General features: G+C 36.7%; 3 protein-coding genes across 4 annotated transcripts; 1 reads left to right on the top strand and 2 right to left on the bottom strand.

Annotated features, from left to right (window-relative positions):
* Positions 1 to 3,360: 3,360 nt before the first annotated feature.
* LOC140886589 (uncharacterized) lies at positions 3,361 to 7,607 on the top strand. The gene is made up of 5 exons (XM_073293249.1): positions 3,361 to 4,141; positions 4,317 to 4,420; positions 4,758 to 4,934; positions 5,095 to 6,938; positions 7,255 to 7,607. The coding sequence occupies exons 1-5, from the start codon at positions 3,972 to 3,974 to the stop codon at positions 7,405 to 7,407; spliced, it is 2,448 nt and encodes an 815-aa protein (XP_073149350.1). The 5' UTR covers positions 3,361 to 3,971; the 3' UTR covers positions 7,408 to 7,607.
* A 682-nt stretch (positions 7,608 to 8,289) lies between these two features.
* LOC140892268 (uncharacterized) lies at positions 8,290 to 11,914 on the bottom strand. Of its 2 annotated transcripts, none has more exons than XM_073301108.1 (5): positions 11,788 to 11,914; positions 9,936 to 10,153; positions 9,131 to 9,364; positions 8,806 to 8,960; positions 8,290 to 8,593 (listed from the first exon to the last, which is right to left on the bottom strand). In XM_073301108.1, exons 1-5 carry the CDS (start codon positions 11,857 to 11,859, stop codon positions 8,406 to 8,408), a joined length of 867 nt encoding a protein of 288 aa, XP_073157209.1. In that variant the 5' UTR covers positions 11,860 to 11,914; the 3' UTR covers positions 8,290 to 8,405. The 2 variants fall into 2 exon arrangements, with proteins under 2 accessions (XP_073157209.1, XP_073157208.1); XM_073301107.1 differs by having other exon boundaries at positions 8,290 to 8,596.
* An 8,856-nt stretch (positions 11,915 to 20,770) lies between these two features.
* On the bottom strand, positions 20,771 to 21,607 carry LOC140889025 (uncharacterized). The gene is made up of 2 exons (XM_073296720.1): positions 21,207 to 21,607; positions 20,771 to 21,089 (listed from the first exon to the last, which is right to left on the bottom strand). Exons 1-2 carry the CDS (start codon positions 21,605 to 21,607, stop codon positions 20,771 to 20,773), a joined length of 720 nt encoding a protein of 239 aa, XP_073152821.1.
* Positions 21,608 to 22,336: the final 729 nt, after the last annotated feature.

Consider the following 22,336-nt stretch of genomic DNA (forward strand, 5'->3'; position numbering starts at 1 on the left):
TTCTAAACAAGTAAAACATCATTTAGTATATACTTTTTAATATATATTATTTTTGAATGTATAATTTATCATTGTTATATACATATCTGTATGTGTGTATGCTCGTATCAATTAATATTATATTTTTGTACAATAAATACGATCTTTTTTTAGAATATAAAATTTATAATTTATAATTTTATTAATAAAATAAAAAATATTAAATGTGAATCTATTTTAATTGTACAAAAAATAGTGGACATTAAAATAATTTAAGTAAAGGGTAAAATTGATTTTAGAACTTGATCATGTACCAATTAAATAATTTTAATAGTTCATGTAGCAATTTGATATTTTACCACTATTTCATGTACCAAAACGAATTTTCTCTATTTTTATTTATTTAAAAACATATTCACTGTTTTTTTCTTTTGAGATAAACATATTGACTGTTAATTATGGACGACCAACAAAAAAAGAATTTATCAAAATCCACAAGTTGGGGGATTTTCTAGCATATCGCAATCCGCAAACGCCAATGATTAGTCAAATGGCATCCTCTTCAAATTTGGGAGATGGTCTTGGGTTCTATGCCCACTAACCCCCACCCCTTAGTAAATAAATAAATAAATAAAATTCGCAAACTAAACACAACTATGCATATTTTATTTTATAATAGCGACTGAGGCCCACATGACACACACACAATGATATTTATCAATAAAGTAATCTCATTGGATGAGCTAACTAGCCGAGGTAATGAAACTCTTCCAACGTCTGATGAGCTGTTATTGATCTGAAACCACGAACAAGAGTGTTAAGGGGGCCCGAAAGGTGTTCCGACGTATCCCCTCCGACGCTCAAGGCAGATGCCAGGATAACAAAATATAGTGAGTGATGTGTGCACTCGAGTGAAATTGGGATCCAAATAATGAAAGTGAACCTGATATTTATAAGAGAGGGCACTGGATTTGACGCTTACCTTCCTTATCAAGAACCCAAGAATCTCGGGATCACAATCTCGAATATCTAGGCTAAGATCTCGCTCAAATTTTGTCTGACAAAGGAAACATTGATATGCTTAATCTGAGCTAAATTGCCATCACGAGGACATTATGCTGCTGCCCTCTAAGGACTAATAGGTAGAGTAGTGAGTGAGCTGTTGCTGAACTCTTGAGCTCACTATAAACAACTGATCATAACATCTTAGCTAACCTACTGAGGTTGCTGGACCAACCTGCTAAGCTAGCCTTCTGATAGAGTAAGAGTGGGAGAGCCTTGCTGAGCTTCCACGATACCAAACCGATCTCAAAACTGATGCTCTGAACCAATTGGTGAGGGAGCTTGTTCGAGCTCCCAACCCGACCTGAGAAATATGGCGAGGGAGCTTGGCCGAGCTCCCGACCCGACCTGGGAAATATGACGAGGGAGCTTGGCCGAGCTCCCGAGCTTTCGAGGCCGAGCTCTCCAAGCCGATCCTGGTTTGATAACAAGAGCCTTCGAGCTTAAGGTCATCGATGAACTGAGCTAATTTCCTCCCGGGATATCACACAACATGATAAATAAAAACTATGTAAATAAAAAATCGAGAAATATAATAAATAAATATATGGACCGAAAATAATTTGATAAATAATTTGTTTAAATTTTAAATTGAAGATAGTGAATTCTATTAGATAATATAAAAAATGTACTTTTGATTTCGACATTTTGTGATTGTATCAATAAAAATGAATTAGTGTTTTCATAGGATAGATATGTAGTTTGATTTTAGTGTAACATTGATCGAACAAAATAGTTAATATAGGTACCTCAAGTTTTGTACGTAGTACAAGTTATGTAAAACTTGGAAAATCGTATTATATATGCCGGAAAGTATCGGAATTATTTGTAATTCCTACACCGACTTCAATTTGGGCTTTATGCAATTTCCCGACCATATTGTATAATGAAAAAAATATTGATTAAATTTGAAATTGATTTATTTTGAAATAAAATATTTTCCTTTCTTTTTCCATGTTTTTCCCCTCTCTTTTTTGGGATTGCAATATATGCTTTCTATCCATATAAATGTCCTTGCAATTTCTTGGAACCTTTTTTTTTTTTTTTGCAATGAAAGCGAGAGCAATTTCTCTTGTCCTCGTTTCTGGGAAATTTTCAAAGTGTTTGATTACTAGAAGCAATAAAGAAGCAATATATATAAATATATATATAATTTTTATATTTTGAACCAAGATGTGCATGATATTTTTGGGCGTCTTTAGAAACCCAATGATGTGTTATAGAAATCTGGTGTAAAGGGAATTCTGCATTGCACATTAGTATCTAGAATATCATAAAAAATTATAAAAATTTTAATACTTTTGATATGAAAATAAATTTTTTGACAAGATTAAATTGAAAATCCGTTTCACAAAATGAACAGTGAGATGATCTCATAAAAAAATTCGTGAAATATTAATAATATATTGTATTATTAGTAATAAATAATATGGATATATGATAAATAGAATGTAGACAGCTTTTGAGAGTGCATATTTGATGGCGTGGTCGAGTTTGGTCATTTCATTATTACAATCATATTTGATTCCAACTAACAGCTATAAATATAAATACGGACGCATATAATTTTGTATAATGTTTTTTTTTTTTGAGAGTTAATTTTGTATAATGTTAGTATGACTGTATGAGTACGACTATTATATATGTCAATGTGCGTCGGGAAATAAAATGTAATTGAGTAGTTGCACGAAAATAATTGAGGGCGAATTTCTTCAATAGGCGTAATAATATTTTTAGGCATAATTATCATAAAATCCACGTTTGAGACCATTGAAATATTTTTAGGATCGAACAAATAAAGGAAATAAACACCTGATTTTGGATCAAGTAAACGAAAAAAAAATTAGCTGATTACATATAATTGTTAATCCAACGGTTTGACTTTAATTGAAAAAAAAATCAAAATTTACAATTTCAGTGTGATGAAATCACCAATTAATCCCAATTCAAAAAAAAAAAAAAATTAATAATGAAGAAAAATGTATAACCCGTAAGTTTTCAATTTTATCAAAATTCATAGATACATCTGTTAAGGGAATTGAATTTTAAATCTAGTCAAAATAAGTAGGCTTATAATTATGTATATATATATATATATTATTTTTTTTGAAAAAACAATCAAAACAATCTTAATTGACAAAAACATTTGTAAAAAATACTCCATTTTTTATGGAATAAAAAATACATTCTTAGATGATAAGCTTTTCTATCCAAATTCCCTTTTATTTCAATCGTTCAAATTATATTTATAAAATAATAAATTTGACAAGTTGATTTATGTATATATGTGTTATATATAATATTTTGCTATTTGAGAAGACAAAGGAAAAAAAAACATTATCTTGTGTTTTTTTCTTTAGCAAAGAAAACAAAATTGTAATATGCAGCAAAGGGGAAAAGTGGAGAAATAAAGCTTTAATTTATTGGTTGGATTTAGAGCAAAAGCATATTTCCATTCATCCTCGATTGTTTCCTCTCCACCTTCGGTTTCTCTCTCTATATTTCCTCTCTCGCGGATCGTTGATTTTATTTTTAGCAGCCGGAATTTTGACTTATTTCGGTGGATAATCCATTCGCTTCATGCCCTTCAATTATTGAGCTGAAAAAGATTCCATTTTTCTGGATTTTCGGGTCGTAAAAAATCCGTGTTTTTGACGTATATATGTGATCTTGATGGGTTTAGGGCAACTGGGTCTTTAAAGATTCTACAGATTTTGGAATAAATTCTCGGCTTCCGAGCGGATTGATTGATTTTTCCGGCCTTTTCGGCGTAAGATTCTCTTCAGTTTCTAGTATTTTGGTGTATGTGGAAATGGTTATGATCTTGATTGGTTTTGTTAACGTGGGTACTTGAGAGATTCAGCTAAGTTGTGGTGAGAAAGAAGAAAAAAAGAAAGAAAGAACTAGAAAAAGGAGCGAAGAAACTACACATGACACAGGTTCCGGTGGAGATATCGGAAACGGTGTCGGGTTCCGGAGGTTCACGTCGGTTTGTAGACCTCCGAGGGGTCCAATGGCGCGTAGATTTGGGGATTTTACCATCTTATCCTTCTTCATCCATCGATGATCTTCGCCGGGTTACGGCCAATTCTCGTAGAAGGTGATTCTTTTGTTTGTTTTCTTGTATTTAACCCGATGTGGTTTTGGCAAGTTTAAGGTTCTGCGTTGCTTTCCAGCTTGTTTTTGCTTTTTGTTTCATTCGTGTATGTTTTTCTGTACACATTAAAAAGTTGACAGTTTATAAAACGAATGCTTAGATTTGATTTATTATTTAGGTATGCTGCTTTAAGGAGACAACTTCTGGTTGATCCACATGTCCCAAAAGATGGAAGCAATTCTCCCGATCTTGTCATGGACAATCCCCTTTCGCAAAACCCAGGTCTGATTTCATTTTATTTCAAGAAAAACTATAGATTTTGACTATCCCCTTTCGCAAAACCCAGGTCTGATTTCATTTTATTTCAAGAAAAACTATAGATTTTGACTATCCCCTTTCACAAATCCCTGCCGATGACTGTTATTGCTACTCAATCTTTTGACATATACCAGCTTCTGATATATCATGTGTGTGTAATTTTATCGAAGTTTCTTGTCCGATATCCCAGATGTTCTCTTGTCAAGAATCTCATAGAGTGATTGCTAAGATGGTTATTTTCTTTGTCAGAAACTCAAATTGCTGTATGTTAAGCATTTAAGCTATTTTATTGGTACTGCAGACAGCATGTGGGGTCGCTTTTTCAAGAATGCGGAATTGGAGAGAATGGTTGATCAAGATTTGGCACGTTTGTATCCAGAAAGAGGCAGCTATTTCCAGAGTAGTGAATGCCAAGGCATGTTGAGGCGAATGCTGTTGCTTTGGTGCCTTAGACATCCAGAGTATGGTTACAGACAAGGTAGAATTATTTGAATGTTTTTTTGTTCCGGTTTGATCCCAAGCAAATTGATCAACTTGTTTTCTAAAGCTCTCAATTCTCTATAGGTTGTCTTCTTAAAGTTCTAAAGTTTAAACTATTTTTCAACTCTTAACAATTTTCTCCATTTTGTTTTCTACAGGGATGCACGAACTATTGGCTCCACTTTTGTATGTTCTTCACGTTGATGTCGAACGCCTCTCAGAAGTGAGAAAAGCTCATGAAGATCACTTTGCTGATAAATTTGATGGCTTTTCATTTCATGAAAATGACTTGACCTATAAGTTTGATTTTAAGAAATTCTCTGAATCCTCCGAAAATTGGAATGGGTTCGAAAAGAATTCTGGAAAATCTAGTAGTCCCAGTGAACTTGATCCAGAGATACAAACCATTGTGTTATTAACGGATGCCTATGGAGCAGAAGGTGAACTTGGAATCGTAATATCAGAGAAATTTATGGAACACGACGCTTATTCTATGTTTGATGCCTTAATGAATGGTGCTGGAGGTGCCGTTGCCATGGCTGAGTTTTTTTCTCCTTTAGCTTTTAACAGTGCCAATACCGGAATTCCACCGGTGATTGAAGCTTCTAGTTCGCTATATCATTTACTTTCCGTTGTCGATTCATCTCTTCATAGCCATCTTATTGAATTAGGGGTTGAACCCCAATATTTTGCTCTCCGCTGGCTACGAGTGCTATTTGGACGCGAATTTTCTCTGGAAGACCTTTTGGTGATCTGGGACGAAATTTTTTCCCATGAAAATGCTAAGTTTATTAAAGCGACTGACTCTAATGAAGAATCCTATTCTGGAGTCCTCTGCTCGTCAAGGGGCGGTTTCATTTCTGCTTTTGCAGTTTCCATGATGCTTAATTTGAGATCTTCATTGCTTGCCACTGAGAATGCTACCACCTGTCTTCAAAGATTATTGAATTTTTCTGATACTGTAAATCTTGTGAAACTTATAGAAAAGGCAAAATCCTTGCAAGGACTGGCAGTAGAAGCAAACAAATCAAATTCCCTGATTATTCATTCTGGATTATATGATTCAAGAAAGTCTACGAACCACAGGGGTCATAGCCTTTCTCTAGATCTGTCTGCTTCTCCTCTAACGCCTCTGAATATGGTGCGTGAAAGCTACTGGGAAGAGAGATGGAGAGTTCTGCACAAGGAAGAAGAGCAGAAGCAAGATTCTGTGGAAAAACAAGTTCAATACCGTAAAAATGGTTGGTCAGAGAAAGTAAGAGTACGCCTAGCCCGAACAGAATCTGATCCTTCCCCCGCAAAGAAAAATGAAAGAACTAAAATACCGAAGCCATCAGTTAGGAGAAGTTTATTGGAGGATCTGGAGCGGCAGCTTGGTTTAGATGAAGATAAAGAAACTGAAGCTTGTAACAAAAATATACATCATGATCCTTTTGAGGTGAATGGACTCGGTGATCTTAATGAAAAGAACTTGAGCGATGGCTTAAATGATGTCAGTGGTGAAGAAACTTCTTCCAATTTTTCATCTCCACCAAGTCCTGCTCGCGCAAGTAGTGTTCAGGAAATCGAATCAGGAAGCAGTGTGGCATCAAACTCGTCGATTGATATTGTTCAATCTAATGACTCTGAGTCATGTGAGAAAGACCAAGAGTCGTCTCCACTTCCCATCTCTGATCCGCTGGATGGGCTCTCTTCGAAGGGTACAGAAAACGAAGATTCCATTGGAAAATCAGCATCAAGCATGGAGAGAAAGCCTATATCGGGTAAATTCCAATGGCTGTGGAAGTTTGGGAGAACTGCTAGTGAGGGAATATCTGAGAAAAAAAGTGCACCTGAAGATGCAAAAACCAGCAACGGTGGAGATAGCGAGAACAAGGTAGCTGGTTTTTCAACAGCTGATGCATGTGATGGATCTTCTCGAATAAACAAGGCAGAGACGGCTGATCAGAATGTGATGGCTAGCTTGAGAAATCTTGGCCAATCCATGCTGGAGAACATTCAGGTACAACAATTTATAATACATATATAATGTCATAACCAGAATATTTGCGGAGTTGAAACTAGATTTCGAAAAAATACAAAAAAATAGTAGAAAAATTTAGGAGAAAGGGGAGTGATCATCCACGTCCTTCCCGGTGTGGCTGCGCCCTAATTGCAGGATTATATAAGAATGCATTATGCATGAAAATATAGTTATAGTCATATGATCTCTCAGAATCAAAAGAAGTTGTCAAATGCATGTATCTATGACAACAGGATTATGGGTTCTATAATTTGATATTCGATCAATTTTGAACTTGTTCATATGGATCTTGCAGGTAATCGAATCAATTTTGCCACAGGATCAGCGTGGTCAAATGGGATCCTTTGATAACTTATCTAAAAACGGTCTGGTGGGGAAAGGACAAGTGACAGCCATGGCCGCACTCAAAGAGCTTAGAAAAATCAGCAATCTTTTATCTGAGATGTGATTGTGTTATGCATCCATTGATGTTCCCACCGCTTCTCTCTCGACTAGAGTAGATAAAGAAAAAGTCCCACGATTCTGATTATTTTTTGCATGAACTTCAAATTTTGATTGTATTTTAGACGGCCATCCATGCATGTACAAATTCCATCTAATAAGGTAAAATTGATGAATAAGAATGAGCTTTTGCAGATTATCAACTTCGATTCTCTGCTGCAAATGTTTTTGTTCCTGATGCTTCAGCCAAAAATGTCTGAACCACTGTCTTTTACTTCGTGCACAATCTACTAATGAAGGTTCTCAATTAAAACAAGAACCCATTTTTGTTCCCATTGTTTTAAGGATTTTTTTGGTTTAGTCCATCTTTTTTTTCACAAACCGAAATGATTCTTGAACTTAACGAATCTGGTCTGATAAAAATATCAATATTATTAAAACATTAGAGACGAACATATTCAACTTTCAAGCACTGAAAGTATGCGATAATTTTTTGTTCCCAAACTGAAACGAAGGGGATTCTTAGTAGTACAAACGTTACTTCAAACTTGGAAGAACACGATTTTGATGTAACTTCCCCCGAGTTCCGGCCCCAATCTCCGGATCTAATCGTTTGGTACTGACTTGTACGATCATGATGAAAATGTATATTAATCATACTATCCCAATTGGTACTAAATAGTGGTCTATTAAATGTCTTGAAACTTGGTGTTAGATGAGTTACCATATAATATAAAATGTCATTTTTCAAAGCAACCATAAGTTCCGATAGAATGATTTTTTAAAATAAGTTTTTAGAATATAAAGGCTATTTTATTGTGATTTTCCGGCTTCTGATTTTGATGAGAATTTCTTCCAAGTATTCTTTCCAAGAAAGAAAGGAAATGGGTTACATGAGAATGAAAAATAATCAATAAACATGCAAAACATACTTGTATAACCCTTCCTTCCCATTTCCGATTGTAAGAGAACTTAAACATTTCTGGGCTCTCCGTACTTGACAGCCTAATCTACATTGTGAAAGCCAGGGAGAAGTGAAGTAATGAAACCAAATACAATCATTTGTATTTCCTTTACAATCACCCACCAACGGTTAGCAACCTCGCCTTGCCCGACTTCTGCAGCATTTTCATTCTCGACAACCCTATTTCCATCGTTGGCACGTTGATTCCCATTCTCACCTTCAAGTTGCTCTTCTGCCACGAAAAAATATCACATTGTTTGAAACTAAAACTGCAAATCCCTAGCATAATATTTCTGGGACATGTGCACCCAAGAATGAAATTTTAACAGAACCAGCCGAACACATTTTCAAATAGCAATCTTGCATCATATGCTTTTTTATGAGACTTGGGAAAAACATGGAAAATATAGTTTAAGAAACGAACAATGGAGGGTAGTTTACCTGCCATGCCAGCATTTTCATTTCCAGGTGCTGCAGCAGCAGGTATATTGTCTGCTGCCTGCACACCTGCCCTGGGTGGCTGGGGAGGTGCAGCTGCCCTTCTCATTCCTAGAGAAAGCCACCGAATCACTGGTGCAAGGGCTCCAGTTTGGTAACTGGATTATCGAAGAAAGAAAAAGTAAAGTCTCAAGTAGTAAAACTAGATGTTGTTCCACAAGCATGTGACGGATGGATATACAAGCACATATAAAGAGCACAAATTCAATATAAAGTACAGAGGATCTTTTATAAATTAAAGAGTGACATAAATTACTCAACTACTTACAGGTAAACAAGTGAAGCCAAAAATACAAGGAGAGTAAGTCTTTGTTTTGATCCATCTTGATTAAACAAGAAAATAACTGCCGCCAGCTTCAAAATTAGCAATACATCAATGTGGATGGCAATTTGAAACCTCCGAACAACAACTTGTCTTTGAGGTCCAGCCTCTTGTTGCTGTTGCTCCACGGCTTGTACCTGCTCTCCACCAATCTCTCTGGTCTCTGGCATATTACGTTCCCTGATACAGGCATTGTCAATACAAAGAGTGGGAAAAAATTGAGTCACTTATCATAAATATTGTTTCTAACTAAAATTACATTATACAAACAGTTAGAGCTAATCAAAGCAGCCCAGAGACTCAGTTTGACATTTGGACAGGTCAGAGGAAGCCCAACGGAATGTGCACGCAAATCATAACACATTCCAATCATATGTTCGAATAGTGCTTATTCCATGTAATGGCATGTGTTACTAGGTTAAAGGTCAAATCATAGATTTACAGAGAATGGATATAACTTATAAGATGTAGACTACTAATGCACAAGTGCTAAGCTTAAGTTTTTCTTCTCATATTTCTCCTACAATGTGTCAAGAGAAAAGGGATTTTATTATAATGTATGGCTAGCTTCAAGGTTGCTGATCTGGTAAAGCTTAGGAGACTGCTCCATCACAGGAAAGAAATAAATAACAAACCACGTAAAAATGATAAACAATAACACAATTACCAGATCATGCCGCATCAATTCTGTTTTTTTTTAAAGAGAGAATTATGCAGCATAATATAAGTCATGCCAAAATGAGATACTCACGTAGGTATATTGTAGGTAAAGGGGATGAGAGTGTTGGAAGGAAATCCAGTGATAGGTTGCATAAATGGAAGTACAGGAACAGCATATAGGCCAGGCCCACGATTCATCTGCTCCTGGTCCTGCTGAGGAGAGAATAATCCAGGGACTAGTGCAGGGTACATTATTGGAAACATTGGAACATTACCATTTTGAGATTTTATGCCACCAACGGTTGGTGCCTATGACAGTGACAGGAAATAAACCAGAAGTTAGATATCAAGGAAGATGCACACATGAAGTGCAATTTTTAGTCTAGACTGGAGAAAACTATTTGAGTTGTATTATATTCAGGCACTCAAAAAATAATATCTCGCTTCTGCATTCAAGGGTGTAAGTTAGATATTAAGGAAGATGCATGCGTGAAGTGCAATTTTTAGTCTCGATTGGAGAAACTATTCGAGTTGTATTACATTCAGGAACTCAAAAATTACTATTTCGCTTCTGCATTCAAGGGTGTAATCACAGATTGCTTCCTGATTGTGAATGCATAATGACAAATGTGGATATCCATGACTGGAAAGAGTATCATAGTATATTTAAAATTTAGCTTCAAAATAACTATTACAGCTCTTGGAAACTCATTTCTAGGTTCATTGAGGACACCAGAAAAGAAAAGTATGTCACATTGTCTTGAACACTTCTTTTGATTCGGAATTGATCTGATATTTTATCGTTCAGTATCACTTGATAATAATCTCTTGTTCATTAAGCTTTCCAAAACTCTTTTATCCCTGGCTATCCATACAGAAAGCCATCAGCTCCAGAAGTTCTTTATTTAGAAGTTCTTTGATCCGATAAGGGAGGAAGTTCATAACTCAATGAGCAATTGCATCTGCAAGGTCTTACAGCTACTCTACCCAAGGTGAAGGGCACTACTATAAACATCATATTGACCATAGTTCAGATGAATGTAGAAGTTCCATATTATTTGTAAAAATCCTTTCAACGCGTAATCACAATCCTTACCAGTCAACATTTTTGTTATTTGAAACTTAGCTCATAGATCAGAAGAGTCCCAAACAAGTACAGTAGTTATATTTCCCCGATTATCTAAATCACCTATCTTAATTACCCCAGCATCAACCTCCTTAAATTTCACTCTGTTTAGGTTTAAAACCATGAGCAATACAATAATGGAGAAGTCGTATCACCAGTGACTGAGAACTTTTAAGTATCTAGGATTATTTTTACAGAACATAGAATATAAATTGGATGGTCAAATTTGTACTGATAAGAAAATCATTAGAATATCTCATTCACACAATTTCCATGATAGTACAAAACATACAAGAACTGAAACACATATTTGATAAGCTAGAAACTTTATTTTTTCAAATTAGATCTTTGCTTTCCCGTTGAAAACATTTTCACATCAACTGAAACCTATATTTCATGGATTCCTTGACCATCTATGATTTCAAGCCGACATTATCAGCGAGCAACAGACTTTTCAAAGTACTAACACTTAAACCTTCCACTGCACACACTTTTCACTTCCTTCTCCACCCTCCTGGCTTCCTAAAAGCTCAATCATTTGAAAATCCAATGTAACCAAGCAGTCATATCATTGATCCCCCAAACCCACGAATCACGATTATGGTCTCGTCAAAGGACAAAACAGACAAAGATTTTTACAAAACTTCATGAATCAAGCACACGAAACTTGAAAAAGGGAGCAAAAACACAACTTATGCCCAGAAAATCCTCACCGGAGCACAACAAATGCATCCACCGACAATCTTTATACAGAAAGACACACACCCCAATATGCATAAATAAACAATTGCAGCTTTAAAATGATGAATAATCTCACCTGGGTTTTCTTATCGGCGGAGTCTTGAGAAAAAGATTGATCGGAAGACTGGGATTCGTGCCCTTCCGCCATTGCAAATTCCGCTCTGTGGATTCGTCGAAGAGCTGTGTGATTATTTATTTAATTTGTTATTATTATTTAATTTTCTTAGTCCATTATGTGTCACAGCCAATAGAAATTTGCCACAAATCCAATTCCATCACCAAGACGAAATTACTCACGTTATAAACTCAGTAACATGATTAAAAAAAACAAAAATCCATTTTTAAATTTTTTAAAAATGATATTAAATAATATTGATATATTAAAATTAACTTTTTTTTTTATTTAAAAACAGTTTATAAACAAGCAGCAGATTTAAACATAAAAGACAAAAAAAAAAATAGAGTTTAAATCATATTTTTTTTTTGTGCATTTAACATGAAATTTAAGTACATTAAAGCATGCAACTTTAATTTAGTTAAGCTGGATGTGATAACTCAGGGACCCATACAGCCATACTCAGACGAGAAAGCCTTGTACGGTTTAGTTCAACCTACCTATAGACTTCGCTTGGATAAAAATATTTCAAATCCATGGATTTCAAATGCATTTTTGTTGTTTAGATAAGTAGCATCACAAACATCAAATCCACTTCTTTTATGTTTGTATGGTAATTCATGGTAGGTAGGATAGATTTTAAGTTCATCCAATAAAGTGGTGATTTAGAATCCTTTTTAATCCATCTAAGTAATGTGTAAATAATTAAGTTATGAATTTGAGATTTCTCTATGTTTCATTGTTACGTTAAAATTATAATCGAAATCCATGAATTTGAAATATTTCAATCCAAATGCAACCTAAGGGTATTACCCTAATAGCAGATCTAACAATTCATGATTTGTCATTTCAGCACTATAATATTAATGATGCATATGTGTTGAGATGTAGACTCTCGGATATATGATTTGGATACTACCCTACCCTATATTCCGGTTTGAACCATTTTGGCATCCTTGTAATGAACTTCCAAATATTGTCGAAGAGATTTGGGCCACTAGATGCCGACCTTCTTTACCTCTAGACAACAGTGAACTCTAAAATGTGCTCTTTAGATGTGGTGAACAACTTTCTCGGTGGGGGAGATCTAAATTTGGCAATATTGCTCGACAAATTAATGCCCTTCAACGTAACATTGCGAGTTGTAATACTAGGCGATGGGATTCAGTTCAGAAAGCTCAACTACAGAGTTATGAATCTCAGCTTGATCATTTGCTCCACCTTCAAGAATATTTTTGGAAACAACAAGCCCGTGTGGAATGGCTAAAAGCTGGAGATCGGAACACAAAATATTTTCTCCAAAGAGCTTCTAGACGTCAACAAAAAAAACAGAATTATGGGACTGAGTTCTTCGAACAATAATTGGATTTCTAATCCGGTCGATGTTTTCAATTACATTTTGAGTCATTTCTCGGATTTATTTACAACTTCTTTCCCTCAAATGGTTGATATTAACAATGTATTCCAGGGATTGGAGCGCACAATTTCTTTAGAGATGATCAGTATTTTGGATGAGCCCTTTAATTACGAAGAGCTTAAGAAATCTTTATTTGATATGTCTCCATGAAAAGTTCCAGTCCCGGACGGTTTTCATGCAGGTTTTTCCAAGATAATTGGGCTATTTTGGAACAATCAATTTCGAAGGTATGTCTTGAAATTCTGAATAATGGTCGTTTCTTGTGTTGGAGTATGCTTCTGTCAGCCCGACTGGAAAGGAAGAAAATGAGATCAAATCAAAGAGTAGAGATCATATGAACTCGGTAAGTAGATGAGTTTATGATCAGATCAAATACTGGGATCATATTGAAGTCTTTGGACAGATGAGTTCTGGTGGCAGATCGATTGCTCGAAGAGTTTGGAGCTTGACCTTAAGAACGGTCCGAAAACCTAAAAGCCCAAGAATAAAGACGGTGGATTTCCTATATAAGCAGATGGAAGTTGGCCGTAACAGAATAACAGAAAATAAAATTCTTCAACCTCCAGAAAAAGATTTCGAGAGAGAAGAGAAGAGATAATTCAGAGAGAGAGAGAGAGAACAAGGACGCAGGTTATGACGGGAAAATTCAAAGTATTGAAGTGTATTGAAGTTTGAATTAAGTCTGTATCTAGCGTTAGAGTTTTCTGGTCTGGTTACTGTAATAAGCTCTGATTTTAGCTTGAATTTTTTCTCTTGTTCGTGATTAATAAAGTGCTGTTATTGCTCTCCCATGGACGTAGGCAAATTACTTGCCGAACCACGTAAATACTTGTGTTGTTTAATCGCTTTTGCGTGAGTTGGTGTTTGATCTATACGTGTTGGGTTTTATCTTGTTTTTTTGGGATCGTTTTCTTGAGTTTGCCGTGTTTGTTGGTGAATATCTCGGAATATCGAATTTGTTCTGATTGATTCCTAACATTTGGGTGACATGAATCACACTCATATTATTTTGATTCCAAAGATTCAAAAGCCTACATCAGTTACTCAGTTTCAACCCATTAGTCTATGCAATGTGGTACCAAAGTTGATTGCTAAAACATTGGCTAATAGACTAAATAACATTATGCCAGAAATTGTTTCTCCTGAACAAAGTGCATTTGTCCCTGGCGGGTTAATTACGGATAACATTATGATAGCTTTTGAATGTTTTCATACCATTAGGAAAAAACTACAAGAAAGAGAGGGTGGATGGCTATCAAGTTAGATATTAATAAGGCATATGATCGTACTGAATGGGTGTTCTTGCGAACTGTCATGTAGAAAATGGGTTTTTCATATCGTTGGGTGGAGGTTATCATGAATTATCTGAGTTCAACCACAATTTTTATTCTGGTGAATGATTGCCCTAATAGATCATTTCGGCCAAGCTGTGGTTTAAGACACGGATGTCTGTTATCTCCCTATCTCTTCCTCATTTTCCCTTGAAGGATTATCTTCAATTTTGAAGCGGCTTATAAATGCTGGTTTTTTTTTACAAGGAATTAGGTGTACTAGGGGAGCTCCATCCATCAGCCATCTATTTTTTTTGCAGGTGATAGTTTAATTTTGGGAACAACTGATGCAATGAACTTTTATGAAATCCGTGATGCTATTTTCTTCTATGCCAAAGCATCGGGTCAGATGATTAACTTTCATAAATCTTCTATTAATTACTTTCAGTCCAAATATGTCTCGATTACAGAAAACCCGTGTCTTTGATTGGTTGGGGATGCACCATAATGAGTCTCATGATATCCATCTTGGTCTTCCAGCATTTGTGGGTTGTAATAAACGACCGGTTTTTGAGGGGATTAAGCAACGAGTTTGGAGCAAATTACAAGCATGGAAAGGGAACTTTTTCTCTGTTGGTGGTAGGGAGATCTTAATCAAAGCGGTGGCTCAAGCTACTCCAGCTTATACCATATCAGTATTCAAAATACCTTTTGGTTTATGTCATGCTCTTCAGATGATGATCACAAAGTTTTGGTGGTACAATAATAAAGATGGAGGGATTCACTAGTTGAAATGGGAGAAGTTGTGTTTTTCTAAAGATCAAGGAGGAATGGTTTTCAAGATCTGCATAAATTTAATCAAGCGCTAATTGCCAAACAAGCTTGTAGAATTCTTATCAATCTTGAAGGACTTCTATCTCGTTTTATTAAAGCAAAATATTATCCTTCTACCACTTTTTTTAAGGCTACACTGGGTCACAACCCTTCCTATGTGTGGCGAAGTATCTTATGGAGGAGGGAGCTGCTTAAGAAGGGTATTCGATGGAGGATTGGATTATGAAAAAAAGTTAGAGTGTTTCAAGATCTTTGACTGTCACGTCCGCTTTCTTTCAAACCAATAACATTACCTTCTCATCATCATATCAAATTGAAAGTGAGTGAGTTATTAACCGATTTAGGGGATTGGAATTGGTTGAGTATTTCTAGTGTCGTATGACCAATAGAGCATGATGAGCTCAAACGTATTCCGGTGAATGCAATGTAAGGTCCAGATATACTTATTTGGCATTATAATTCGGAGGGTATGTATTCAGTTAGATTGGGTTATAGAGTGGCTAGGTCTGATGTAGAGGAAAAACTCAGGGCCTGTTGGAGTTAATGTAAATTTATTTCGCAAGATCTGGCATTTGAAGATTCAGAGTAAGGTAAAGATTTTTTATGTGGAAATCCATACATGAAATTGTCCCATCACGATTTCATTTGGTTAAAAGAGGTATTAATTCTGATTCTTATTATCCTCGATGTATCTCTTTTCTAGAGCATAGTTTTCATGTTCTTTGGCACCGTGCTCGGGCAAAGGAGGTGTAGTTTGAAACGGCACTTTGGCCTATTCTATATCGTTTCAAGGGTAAGTCTTGTATGCAATTTTGGAATTGGGTGGTTATGTTTGATCAGACTAAGAATTGTGATATCTGTGTCATGGTCTTGTGGAGTATTTGGCTTGACAAAAATTAGTTTGTTTTTTAAGGAAGACATATCACACCGTTGGACGTGGTTTCGAGAGCGAGTATGTTATGGGAGAGGTATACTTATTGTCAATACTCGAACTCTTCTCAGCTTGTGTCTAGGACCTCGTCGATAAGCTGGTCGCGACCTCATCCTGGAACTATTAAGATCAATGTGTATGCAGCAGTGTTTGGAGATTCTGAGCACACTGGAGTGGGCGTAGTGGCTCGGGACGATCATAGTATAATGATTATGGCCTTAGCACATTGGAGTGGGCGTAGTGGCTCGGGACGATCATGGCAAAATTGATGGGATTTTCTCACCCTTACTTGCGGAATTGATGGCTGTTCATCAAGGAATTTTGGTGTCAAGACAAAATCAGTGGCCGTCAATTACCCTAGAGACTGATGCTCTTAAAGTGGTGAATTCATTTTTTAATTTTGCTCCATTGTCATCTGAAGCTCCATTGTGCTTTTTTTAAGGACCATTGTCGTCAGAACTCAAATGGGAAGATTCAACATTTCAAAAGACATGATAATCAAGTAGTGCACTGGCTCGCTCGTCATGGCTTCGTAGTCAACGTTTCTTTATAATTTATGGAGTCTAGTCCCTTATTTTGAGTCCTTTTGTAAAGCACAAATTGGCTCATTTTGGATTATAAATGTTATGACTTATTTACCATAAAAGCATGCATATATTGTGTATTTTTTACACACTATGTAAAATAAATATATTCATAAATAGTTATTTTGTTTTTAAGTAATTCGATCGCTTACTTTTTTATTTTTATTTTATTTTTAATATCTGTTTGTCGTTTTAAGCATCATTACCTAGGAAATTAGACTTCGGTAATTTCATAAATAAACAATGATGAAATCTTAAAAATCCCACACTTTATATATATTACTATTATGGTGTATGTGTGTAAGAATTAATTTAACCATGCATAACTTAATATGTTAGTTCCCTTAGTTTTGGTGATAACTAGCAAATATCTCTTTGTTATAGTGCAAACCGCCTTTACTAGTATTACAGGTAATCAAGAACATTCAAGATTGAAAACCAATCAACAATTACGAAGATCAAGACCACTCTATCAAGACAAGAAATCGTGTGTAGGCTTGGTGTGAGTTTTAGTTATGGATTTTCGCTCCCTCCCAATGTTTACTTGGAATGTTTTAATTATGGGTTTTCGCTCCCTCCCAATGTCATTCTGATAGAAATCGTGTGTAGGCTTGGTGTGAGTTTTAGTCAGTTGACCCCAGGGGCTATCCTTGTATTTTCATGCTTTCTTCATAGAATGAGCGAAATTCAATTGATTCCGACTGCGGAGCTATTTTTCTCGCTCTTCGTGATGCGTCGTTCCATGCCCGACTCTTATATTTATTTTCAACCTCGTGTGTACTGTAAATTTTTATCCCGTTTTTCGTCTCCAAAGAGTGCGTGGAGATCGGAATTTTTTACGTTTGGGATTATAGTGGGGGGGTTTCCACGAGTTGGAGTCCGAGGCCTAGAAAAATCATACTTGGTAAAACTCACCGCACTTTGCAGCTTGACTGTCGATCCTTAGGTCTTTTTGATGAAATAGTCGATCGTAGGAGTTTGGTTCCTACTGGTAATGCTTTGTCCAAGTTGAATTTTGATAATTGTATTTTGCGTCTTCTTGGGATTTTTCTACCCGTGTTAATTAAAATTTATTAAATTTATTTATTAATCATTCTCTTTTTTCTCTTTGTGTTTGCTTGTAGGTGACAAGATAAGTTTGGCGGAGGTTCGCGCTTGCATAGAGAAAAACGAGAAGACTTCGTCAAAGATGTCGAGAAAAGAGTCACCAATGGATCGAGGTAATCATAATTCCCAAGGGATTCCAAGGAGGAGGAATTCTCCTGGGCCATCCGACCGTGTCAATCGTTCTGGTCCTCCATCTAGAAATATTGATGCTCGTGACCGAAGGAATGGTTGTAGAAGAAATGATGCTGACCATGATACCCGTATTAGGGCGAGTGATAATGGTAAAATAAATCCAAAAAAAAGACGTGATGATGAACGAACAGTTCCTCCCGACACTCGTGAAGGTCGCCACTTGTTCTTGGAGGGAGTGAACCAAAATAATAATGCTGGATCTTTTTGGGATTTGAAAGATCCGGAGATTGGTTGGAGAACGGGAGCGGACCTGATTGGAGATCATGATAGGTTGCATTTACTCCCTCAACCTACCGAGGTGTTAACTCGGTCTCTTGCTTCGTCCGCCTTCCAGGTATATTATTACTTGTTTTTTGTTATTTATTATGATTTTTACATAATAAATAAATTTTTTATTTATGGGTGTTTACAGATTTTATCACTTGCTCACACTTTTCAATTTCGAGAAGAGAGGTCTCGAAATTTCGGGAAAAAATTTGATGACGAGCTGACGTCCTTAAGGGGTGAGTTCCAAAGACTTGGCGAGGAAAACACTAAGGCTCAAGATGATTTTCTCAAGTCGCAAAACGAACTTGAAGAAAAATCCAAAAAGTACGATGCCTTGTGCAAGGAGATTGAGCAACTTAAGGGGAAATATTCCCATGAATCGGAGACCGGAGAGAACTTTATCAACTTGACAGTAGGCAAGAGTCTTTTGCGAAGTACCGGAGAAAAAGCGATTGAAGGCTATCGAGCATCCACAGCTTTTAGAGATGAAGTGATTCAGTGGGCGATTGTTATTCATGATGAAGTTGTAGTGGATTGTCACAAAAAACTGCGGAAAACACAATTAGTTCCGGAGGAAATTATTATGAAGATTTACCCTAAAATTCCGGAGCCTAGGACTGCATCTGAAAGAGTTGAAGATGACTTAGACCCAGCTTTAGGAAATTTATTGGGAGGTCTGGGTGATGAGGAGATGATCGAAGCTTTGCGTTCGAATTTTTAGCTTATACAATCAATAATGACGGTGTGTGTCGAAGCTACATGAAGACTACTCTTTGGAGCCGTGGAGCAGTTTAGCTTTATTATTTCTTGCCACTTTTGGGAAAAAATTTTTTTGTAACAAAGTCAAAGTCATAGACTTTGTCTGTTCTTTTTGAGTAAGTAAGTAGTTGGTGGAGGAGCAAAGGAAAAACAATAATTCCTTTATATATATATATATATATATATATTCAATTTTGTCGATTATCATATCTCTTTTGCATTTTGAATTTTCTATTGCATACTTATTTGATGAATAAAATACTATCGCTTTAATATTGGAGTACTTGGGAGGGGATCAGTCTCCCAAGATTTTGTCTCATGGGGAAGTCCTAAACCCACTTAGTACATGGTGAGGTATCCCGGGACTTGTAATATTATTATTTTGTCTTGACCTCTTACAGCGTCATAATTTCAAATGTCCCATGGGGCTGGCCAAGCCTCTTATTGTTGGGAATTTTTTTTTATGATTGCTAGGGTCTATGACGTTTACATCGTAAGTAAGCGTTAGTATAGGAGAGGAGATATGATAAGCTTTCGACAAAGTGATCTGCTTGTATAACAAAATAATCATATTAGTTGAAAACTACATAACAAAATTGTAGTATCAAAACATAAAGAAAATATGGTAGTAACAAAAAAGGTAGATTTAGCCTATTATTGGCGAGAGTTGCAGTTTATGCATAAAACTTCTTCAGTTGGCCACGTTCCAAGGTCTGGAAAGTATTCTTCCATCTGAATGTTGGAGGCGATATGTTTCCATCTTCACAATCTCAATTACTTTGTACGGGCCTTCCCATTTTGGGTCTAATTTATCCACAAAATTCAAGATTTCGGATTTTCTCAAGACCAGGTCTCCTACTTGGAAAGATCTTGGTTTGACTCTGTCATTGTATGCTTTAGTCATACAAGCTCGATATCTCTCGGCTCGTGTCGAAGCTTCATCTCTCAGTTCATCCACCAAGTCCAATGAAATTTGGAGGGCTTGGTCATTCCCAGATGAAGTGTACTGTTTCACACGCCATGATTGCTCTCCAATTTCGGCAGGAGCCACAGCTTCTGCTCCGTAGGCCAGGTTGAAAGGAGATTCTCTAGTTGAAGAGCGTGGAGTGGTTCGATATGCCCATAGAACACTTGGCAACTCATCCACCCATTTTCCTTTGGCATTGCCTAGGCGTGTTTTGAGGTGCTGTAGAATGGTCCGGTTGGTGACCTCGGTTTGCCCATTTGCTTGAGGATTCCCTACAGAAGTGAAGAACTGCTTGATAAAGAGTCTTTTGCACCAGTCTTTTATCTTCGCTCCAGAGAATTGAGTTCCATTGTCTGAAACCAAGGTTTGAGGAATGCCAAATCTGCATATTATATTCTTCCATAAGAAATTGATTACATCTCTCTCGGATATTTTGGCCAATGGTTCAGCTTCGACCCATTTGGTGAAATAATCCACAGCTACTATCAGAAATTTTCTTTGTCCGGTAGCAGGAGGAAAAGGACCTACCAAATCCATTCCCCATTGAGCAAAAGGTAGAGGACTTTCCAGGGGCTGTAAGATTGTAGCCGGCTCGTGATGGAAGTTAGCATGCTCTTAACATGCGTGACAATGTTTTGCTAACTCAATAGCGTCTTGCTTCATCGTTGGCCAAAAGTACCCTTGGCGCAATGCTTTCCCCGCGAGAGCTCTGCCAGCTAAGTGATTTCCAGATATTCCTTCATGAATTTCACGGAGCACATAGTTTCCCTTAGCTGGCGTTAGACACTTTAGGTAAGGTGAAGAGAAACCTCTTTTGTACAGTTCTCCGTCAATGATCGTGAACCGAGCAGATCTCACTCTAAGTTTTCGAGCTTCGACTTGGTTAGCAGGTAGTTTCTCCTGCTTCAAATAGTCGATTATTTCATCTTTCCAACTAGGTTTTTAGCTGTCAGCACAGAACATTGTAACATCACTTCCATCAGTTTTTTCCTTGCCATAAGTTAGGAATGTAATTTTTCTATTATCAATGTTGGCCAAAGAGCTTGCTAACTTGGCAAGGCGGTCTGCTGACTCATTTTCCCCTCTAGGTATCTGCTTTATATCATAGCTGTCTAAACGCGAGAGAAGCTCATTCACTTGAGTGAGGTATTCAAGCATTTTATCTTCCTTCGCTTCATAATTTCCATTAACCTGACTGAAGATAAGTTGGGAGTCACTGTGTATCATCAGTCTTTTTGCTCCGACCGACATGGCCAATTTAATTCCCATGATGAAAGCTTCATATTCTGCCTCATTATTCGTTGCAGGGAATAGAAATTTGACGGCATATTGAAATTTATCTCCCTGTGGGCTCTCCACAACTATACCTGCACCGCTTCCTGTAGAGATTGATGACCCGTCGACATAAACCATCCATGTCTGGGTGGAGCTTTCTTCTTGAGTTACTGTCATCTCTACTAGAAATCAGCAAGAATTTGTGCTTTAATCGCTGGACGCGAGCGATATTCAATTCCATATTGGCTCAGTTCAACAGCCCACTTAACCATTCTTCCTGATGCTTCAGGACTCGAGATAATTTGTTTGAGAGGATGATTGGTGAGTACAATTATTGGATGAGATTGAAAGTAAGGACGTCGTCTTCTCGCTGCAGTTACCAAAGCCAGTGCCATTTTCTCGATCTTTGTATATCTTAATTCTGCTCCGTGTAAAGTTCGACTGATATAATAAACTGGTTTGTGCTCATGTCCTACTTCAGAGACCAATACTGAACTTACCACCTCCGCAGATATTGCCAGATAAATCAACAGGGTGTCACCTTCGTTTGGTTTTACCAACAACAGCGGAGAGGTCAGATGCACTTTCAACTCGTCAAATGCTTGCTGACACTCTTCTGTCCATTGAAAACCTTTCCCACTCCTCAACATTTTGAAAAATGGTAAACCCTTGTCTGCAGATCTTGAGATAAATTGGTTGAGGGCGGCCAAACGTCCTGTCAACTCTTGGATGTCTTTTACACTCTTCGAAAGATTCATGTTTAAAATTGCTTTGATTTTTTTAGGGTTGGCCTCTATTCCTCATTCTGACACCATATAACCGAGAAATTTGCCTCCTCGTACACCAAAAGTGCATTTATCCGGATTAAGTTTCATCCTGTATTTTCTAAGTATACTGAAGCATTCC

The sequence above is a fragment of the Henckelia pumila genome, chromosome 3 (genome assembly GCF_033568475.1).
Source record: "Henckelia pumila isolate YLH828 chromosome 3, ASM3356847v2, whole genome shotgun sequence".
Classification (NCBI taxonomy): Eukaryota; Viridiplantae; Streptophyta; class Magnoliopsida; order Lamiales; family Gesneriaceae; genus Henckelia; species Henckelia pumila.

Excerpts from the sequence above, each read along its gene's own strand:
- LOC140886589 (XM_073293249.1), top strand. The coding sequence starts at position 3,972 with ATGACACAGGTTCCGGTGGAGATATCGGAAACGGTGTCGGGTTCCGGA. Across the intron at positions 4,421-4,757 it reads TCCCCTTTCGCAAAACCCAG|ACAGCATGTGGGGTCGCTTT; the intron begins GTCTGATTTCAT and ends TTGGTACTGCAG. Across the intron at positions 6,939-7,254 it reads CCATGCTGGAGAACATTCAG|GTAATCGAATCAATTTTGCC; the intron begins GTACAACAATTT and ends TGGATCTTGCAG.
- LOC140889025 (XM_073296720.1), bottom strand. The coding sequence starts at position 21,607 with ATGACAGTAACTCAAGAAGAAAGCTCCACCCAGACATGGATGGTTTAT. Across the intron at positions 21,090-21,206 it reads TCAGCAGACCGCCTTGCCAA|TTGGAAAGATGAAATAATCG; the intron begins GTTAGCAAGCTC and ends CTAAAAACCTAG.
- LOC140892268 (XM_073301107.1), bottom strand. The coding sequence starts at position 11,859 with ATGGCGGAAGGGCACGAATCCCAGTCTTCCGATCAATCTTTTTCTCAA. Across the intron at positions 10,154-11,787 it reads CCGCCGATAAGAAAACCCAG|GCACCAACCGTTGGTGGCAT; the intron begins GTGAGATTATTC and ends TCACTGTCATAG. Across the intron at positions 8,961-9,130 it reads TTGGCTTCACTTGTTTACCT|TTACCAAACTGGAGCCCTTG; the intron begins GTAAGTAGTTGA and ends TCGATAATCCAG.